At 43.5% G+C, this 7274-nt stretch overlaps 1 protein-coding gene across 4 annotated transcripts; it reads right to left on the minus strand.

Moving 5' to 3' along the window:
* Positions 1 to 470: 470 nt before the first annotated feature.
* rpp25l (ribonuclease P/MRP 25 subunit-like) lies at positions 471 to 2971 on the minus strand. 4 transcript variants are annotated; one of them, XM_053432540.1, is made up of 3 exons: positions 2742 to 2971; positions 1914 to 2221; positions 471 to 1723 (listed from the first exon to the last, which is right to left on the minus strand). In XM_053432540.1, exon 3 carries the CDS (start codon positions 1721 to 1723, stop codon positions 1043 to 1045), a length of 681 nt encoding a protein of 226 aa, XP_053288515.1. In that variant the 5' UTR covers positions 1914 to 2221; positions 2742 to 2971; the 3' UTR covers positions 471 to 1042. The 4 variants fall into 4 exon arrangements, with proteins under 4 accessions (XP_053288515.1, XP_053288513.1, XP_053288514.1 ...); XM_053432538.1 differs by having other exon boundaries at positions 2361 to 2971; XM_053432539.1 differs by lacking the exon at positions 1914 to 2221.
* Between the last annotated feature and the right edge of the window lie 4303 nt (positions 2972 to 7274).

Consider the following 7274-nt stretch of genomic DNA (forward strand, 5'->3'; position numbering starts at 1 on the left):
CACTACTACAGACTGCTCTCTGCTACAGACTGTTCACTACTACAGACTGTTCACTACTACAGACTGTTCACTACTACAGACTGTTCACCGCTACAGACTGCTCTCTGCTACAGACTGCTCTCTGCTACAGACTGTTCACTACTACAGACTTTTCACCACAGAATGTTCACTACTACAGACTGTTCACTACAGACTGTTCACTGCTACAGACTTTTCACCACAGAATGTTCACTACTACAGACTGTTCACTACAGACTGCTCTCTGCTACAGACTGTTCACTACAGACTGCTCTCTGCTACAGACTGTTCACTACAGACTGTTCACTACAGACTGTTCACTGCTACAGACTTTTCACCACAGAATGTTCACTACTACAGACTTTTCACTACTACAGACTCACCTTATTCTTAGTTTTTTCTAAAATAAATAATTGTTATCCAGAAGAAACATCTATAACAGCAGGACACAATTTCAGGATTAAAAAAACATCTTTAATAAACAGAACTTATTATTTTCAGAGGCACAGTCTGTACAAACATTTCAACAGACAGGAAACAAGGGCAGGAAACCATTAGAGCAGTTTAACAACGTGTGAACCTTTTCAAACACCAGCTGAAAGCTGAAGGTCCAAGAAACGTCAGATTTCTGCTTTAAGAGATCTTTGAGCTCATTAGCTTGATTCCTGGTGAGAATTCACCAGAGTTGGATTTGATCCGTCGACTGTGACTGGCGACGGCTTCAAGTTCCCTCTGAGTTAAAGCTTTAACATCCCAGACTTCACTATTTAGATCTTTTTCCAACTCTGAAACTAAAAACTGGCGTCAAAACGACCTCAAGTCATTAAAATTAAAGTCAGTGAGCAAATGAAATAACAATCAACTGAAACGTTGAGTTCATTGAACCAAACTTTGACTGTTCTTTGTGACCATGTCGACTTCCTGTAGCTTGGACGTGTTTCCAGCCGATAAAGCTTCAGTGATGTCACTTCCTGCTGCTTCTGCGCTTCAGTCTTTCTGTTCATGCAGTTTTTGAAAATGGACATCATTTCGCTGCATCTCGGGATCGCACAGTCTTACGTCCGGCGCCCTTTCCTCGGCCTCCACTGCTGCCTTCACCGCCTCCCCCTCCTCCCCCCCCTCTCTTCCTCCGGTGTCCTGGTCTCTGTGCAGGGGGGCCGCCCCCCTCCTCCCTGTTAGCAGACTGAACCCACAGGCCGTCGTACCGCCCGGGTGCCTGGTACCCGGGCTGGGCACAGTCCAGCTGGTCTCTGGAGAGGAGGATCCAGATGGCGGGCAGGTTCCTGTTGACAGTCAGACTGTCGAGGCCGGCGGCGGGCTCCAGCGGCTCCCACACCTCAACCACGGTGCTGTACAGCAGCCGGGTGAGCTGGTGGAGCCCCTTCACGCGCCGCTTTACGATCTCAGCGCAGGTGATGGCTTTGGAGACGCCCTTACCACTCGCCGTGAAGATGATCTGTTTGCAGAGGGGCTGGCTCGGTGCTTCCTGTTGGCCCTCCACAGCCACGCCTCCCTCCTCTGGCGCCGGGCGTCCCGTCTCTTCGGCTGCTCTGGGTTCGGCCTCCAAGCGGCTCAGGGCGTAGCGCAGCAGGTTGCGGATCTTACTGCCGTCTTTGACCCGGACCTCTGGCGTGTCGGGGGGGAGGCCGGGGAACGGACAGACCGACGGCTGCTCCGACGCTCGAGCTTTACTGTAGTTCTCCATCTGCAGACACACAACACACGTGTTACTCTTACATCACATTTCATCTAGCTGACGCTTTTATCCAAAGCGACTCACAATAAGTGCATCAACCACGAGGAACAAACCAGAACAAGAATCAAGAAAGTACTATTTCCTCAAAAAAGCTAAACTACAAAGTTCTATAAGTGAGGGACATGTAAGTGCTACTAACTTATTAGATTAAACTTTTATTCAAGATATCGTCTGTAGAGATGTGTCTTCAGTGTGGAGGACGATGTGTGGACTTCCCGTCCTGATTGTCCCCGTGGAGCTGGTTCCAACGTTTAGGAGCCAGGACAGGAAACAGTTGTGATGTTGTTGAGTGACAGCTGTCCCTCACTGGGAGGGAGCAGCTGATTGGTCGAAGCAGAGCGGAGAGGACGGGCTGTGAGGTTTGACCAGGTCCTGGATGTGGACTGGACCTGATCCGGTCACAGCATGGTACCAGTACTAGTGTTTAGAAACGGATGCGGGCAGCCACTGGTAACCAGTGAAGGGAGCGGAGGAGCGGACCATTACACTCTATTAACTATCCACTTTGTCACGTGACGTCTAAACAAACACACACACATTGGATCCTATAGAAGCAGCGGACACACTGTGGAACTGAAGGACTCACACAGTGTCCCCGTGTGACTCTCCTGTCCTCCGGATGTGAGACACAACAACCAGTCGTCATCTCGACAGTTTAAACATCTGATTCAGGAGCTCGTTTTAAAATGTTCTGTTCGACTGTAGTTTCACTTGTGACAGAGGCAGTTCGGTGGAAGTGGTTCCGGTTCGATGCTCGACACACACGAGACTTTAATCCCTGAACTGATCAGACTAACTTTAATAACAACACTAAACTCCTCGCTAGCTGTGTTAGCGGCTAAGCTACATGCTACCAGCCCCGTTAATGATCCGGGTACAGAAACACGCTGAGTCACGATGACGGTCGAACACGTTTTCACACGGTACATTATGAACTCAGATAAATTATTAAACTTCTCCATCTCACCAGAGGCTTCACCGTCTGCTACTCCACATGTTTGAAGAACTTTACGGCACCGGACCTCAACGGGCACTGTCGTAAACCGTCGTGCTTTCCTATCGTTTTAATGTGATGGTCACACAAAACACGATGCAGCGGCAATTTTTTTTTTTAATTAAACATGTAATTATCCTTCTGATATCACGAATCTGACACTAACGGTTTTTACACTATTTAATGTCGAGTTTCACTATATCGACCTTAGGGGGCAGCAGTGAGCCCGATCCTGCTCAGAGAAGAAGAAGAAGAAGAAGAAGAAGAAGAAGAAGAAGAAGAAGAAGAAGAAGAAGAAGAAGAAGATGTCAAATATGAAACTATAAACTTGATCCAGAGCTTTTGAACGAGTTTGCTTCGGTTTCCAAGAAAGAAAATTAAAGTCAGTCAGTAAATAAAATAATACTGAAACTGAAAGGTTGAGTTCATGAACCAAACTTCACTTGAATATACATATAGATATGTATAAATATATATATACTAGGGCTGTGAAATGATTACAATTTTTAATCAAATTAATCACAGTTTCCTATGGATTAATCATGATTAATCACATTATCGAATTTCTCTTTATATTTTTGTGAAAACTCAAAGATTTAAGACAAAAGACGGATATATACATTCAACATGTTTTCTTTTTATATTCATAAATAAACAAAACAACGCTGCTGTAACTCAGCAGTTCTTTAGCAGTTATCTTTGCTATTCCATATGGAACATTAATATAATCTTCATCCTAAACAGAATTCGGGCTCCTTAGCCATTGTGTGGTTGAATAAAACTTTTCTTTTTAAATCAAACAGAAATTATTTGAGCTTCTTAGCCATAGGATGGTTGAAATTTTTTATATTTTTTGTCAAACAACCATTAATACGGTGGCCCTGAAAGCTCAACGAACGGCAACTTAAGAAAACACATGCAAGTTGACAAAACGCCAGCAAAGTAAAAAAACATCTTCATCAATTTCACAACACAACACATGTGTTTTCTTAAGTTGCCGTTAGTTGAGCTTTCAGGGCCACCGTACATTAACCACACCATGATACAATCTAATGCCTCTAAAGGCCCTCTTAGCTACTCGGTCTTTAGCCAGTTGGTGAGGCAAACTAACTTGTTCAAATTCTCTGACAGTAAAGCTGACCGCTTCTTTTGCACAATGTGTCCTGCGAGTGAGTCTGGTTTGGCGCATTCCACTTGAACGCCCCTCGCCGACCAACACATGCTTCGCGTTGCGGTGGTTAGGCGGGTATTGCTACGGTGAAACGATAACTTCTCGCAGAGTGTGCATATCACCTTGGTTTTACTGAATGTTCGATCTTTGTTTTTTTGGAACACGATCTTCCCGTCCAGAAGGTCCTCAGGTTCATCAGAATTATCCATGTTGTTTGTTTGTTTGAATGGCAGCTGCCGTCTGACTGCATTAGAGCGGCGACTAGTGCAGAGGCGGCGGAATTGGAAGGTCCTTCTGCGCATGCGTTAAATGCGTTAAAAAAAAACAACGAATTAATCCTGTAATTTAATCATAGCGCGTTAACTCGTTATTTTTCACAGCTCTAATATATACATATATATATGTATATATAGATGTTGGGCCAGAGCCCAGCGGGGAGCCGCCAGACACTGGAGCCGAGAGGAACAAAGGGTTGTTAAACTTTGGGCGGGAAAACATCCTCCTGCAGGCTCAAGAATCTCCCCCTGGTGGTGGAAAAATGTCCTGGGGTTTTCCCAGAAGCCCCTGCTCAGTTCCAAGCCCCGCCCACTCAGATCCATTTCTGACACTCAATTGGCTTAAAGCCAGCATCATCCTATGACCAACTCCTCAAGGAGGAGGACCTCTCAGGTAGAACAAAACCACTGAGACCCCAAACATCGCAGCCATTTTTACCCTGCTCTGAAGACAACACCAGGCCCCCTTCGGGGCCTCTCAGCTGATTCAGTTGCTAACGGGGGCAACCTTAACTTTTAGTTTATCAACCAGAGTTATTTTATTTCATTTCTTTTATTTCTTTATTCAGTCGACGTTTTTATTTTCAAAAGGACTTTTGTTATTTTAACTTGAAGAGGCCGCGCACAGGAACTCGCTCGCCGGTCGAGCATCACAGACTTTCTTTCCAAATCCGCTGTTCATCCCCTGCAGAAGCGCGAGATTCATTCCGCTGAGGAGCACGAGCTCCACATCCCTGAAGAAGAAGGACGACGTTCATCCCATCGAAGCAGCACGAGCAAATCCGCTGTTTGTCCGGTCCAGCGGCCGAAGACCGCTTGAGAGACCACGTGATTCACTGGCCCGACGCGCACGCACACCGCGAGGGTGGTACAGTAAGAGGCTTTATTGTCTGGGCAGATGTTAATCTAATACGTAGCGTATTGTTTTAATACTTGAATGTATTTGTTTTGTATGAGACCGCCGAGTCTCTAGTGTTAGCGGCGATTCGCCACTTCCGGTTTCCGGTTACGGCCTTGTGCCACAGTTTTTAAGCGCCGTGAGCAGCGTCTCCAGCTCATTGTGACCGTTTGAACAACTTTAAAGAGACTTTACCGTTCAAACCTCAGCACACAACGCCACTTGGGTGCTGAGTGGTAAAGTAAATGTAACTTGTCTCTGACGGTGCTTTTAAGAGCTTTGCTCTCTCCTTGTATGTATGCTCTCTCTCTCTCTCTCTCCTTCTAAACCGACCTATACACACATCCGATCTGTATTTAGAATACAGTTCATGTAACATAGTTAAATCTATATTCAGAGAGGCTGGACACATCTGGAAGCCATGCGGCCGAACGCCGAAGCAGAGACAAAGAATTCTCTTTGTCTGAAAATCCCTTGGTGTAATTCATGTGACGACCACCAGTGTGAGCTCCGGCCACATGGTGTCATTAACATAGACTCCATTTTGAATAACGCAAGTTAAACCCACCATTTTGAGTCTATTATTGCCACGCCTCCTCTCTCCCTCTCCTCCCATTCTGGCTCTAAATTCATAACGGCTCCGCCATCTTGTTTTGTAGTCAATCCGCCATTTTGAGAGTTTTTAGGCCTTGATTCCACGAATCATGATCGGCCGCCATCTTAGATGTGACGTCACCAAGTGACTGCGTCATCGCCACGCCCCCTTCTTTTTCTCTCTCTCTCGCTCTCTCACACACCCACACACACACACACACACAGACACACCCACACAGACACAGAGACACATTGATAGACACAGACAGATACACACACACAGATACACATAGATGAATACATGTGTTTTTCTAAATTGTGATAAGCGGCTGCTGTTGTTATCTTTGAAATATGGGAGTTTGTTAAAATGATGAATCATTAAATAACACTAACTTTATTTCACATGCATCAGAATCAGAATCAGAATTCTTTTTATTGCCTTGTATATTTTCACATACAGGAAATTGCCTTGGTGTGGTTGGTGCACTTTACAAACAACAATATAAAAACAACAATATAGAGCAATATAAACATCAATATAAAAAACAACAATATCGAAAAAATAATATATACAGTAAATGTGTTTTGTGCGGTTTTAAGGTGCAAAGATTGGTGGTAGTGCCAATAATGTAGTGTTATAAATTATGTGCGAGGGTGGGGGGGGGGGTCAGCAGAGTCAGATACACATAGACACACACACACAGAGAGACACTTTGACACAGACACACACCGAGACAGACATACATAGGTAGAACGCCGGTTTTACATGTATTGTCTGAATTGTGCTGCTGCTGTGTTTATCTTTGAAATATCGGAGCTTGTTAAAATGATGAATCATTGAATAACATTAACTTTATTTCCCCTTTTTAATAAATACTTTTGTAATTAAACTATTTGTATTTCTGTGATTATTTGTACATGTGTATGTGAATACAGCTGGATTATGATTGCCTGTGCTCGAACTTAGTAGCCTTCACTGTTAATTAAATAATTATTAATATTAAATATTGAGATTATTGATTTGACATTTATCATTATGAGACTGATATTTATAGATTGTATCGTTGGTCCCTGTAACCAGGGTGGTGCCCCGCAACAATAAGCAATGATTACAGATTTGTATTATTCTTAATTGATAATTTTATTGTTTTCATTAATTATTTTAACTATTATTAATGGATAACCGTATCATTTCTAATTAAATGTGTTACATTTCTTAATTAATAGCTTTATCATTTTTGATTATTTTTAAGAAATAATTGTTATTTTAATAATCATATTTCATGATTATTAATAATTAGCCAACGTCAATTCTACTCCTACTATTGCACAACATAGATATATAAAACTGCATTGTTTTTGGAGTCGGAGGGTCCCATGACAAATAACTGATTGAGATAAGATTTGTTTTTATGGCTTGACCAACAGAGGGATTATGATGTCGGCTCTTCTGTTCCACTTGAGGGGGGGGGGCTTCTAACACGGGACACAAACATGAAGAAACTAAAACAAATGTCTCTGGTGAAGAAGTGCTGACACACACGGATAAGTGATGTAAACAGGATCAC

The sequence above is a fragment of the Pleuronectes platessa genome, chromosome 10 (genome assembly GCF_947347685.1).
Source record: "Pleuronectes platessa chromosome 10, fPlePla1.1, whole genome shotgun sequence".
Lineage (NCBI taxonomy): Eukaryota > Metazoa > Chordata > Actinopteri > Pleuronectiformes > Pleuronectidae > Pleuronectes > Pleuronectes platessa.

Excerpts from the sequence above, each read along its gene's own strand:
- rpp25l (XM_053432537.1), bottom strand. The coding sequence starts at position 2,420 with ATGACGACTGGTTGTTGTGTCTCACATCCGGAGGACAGGAGAGTCACA. Across the intron at positions 1,724-2,360 it reads GAGTCACACGGGGACACTGT|ATGGAGAACTACAGTAAAGC; the intron begins GTGAGTCCTTCA and ends GTGTGTCTGCAG.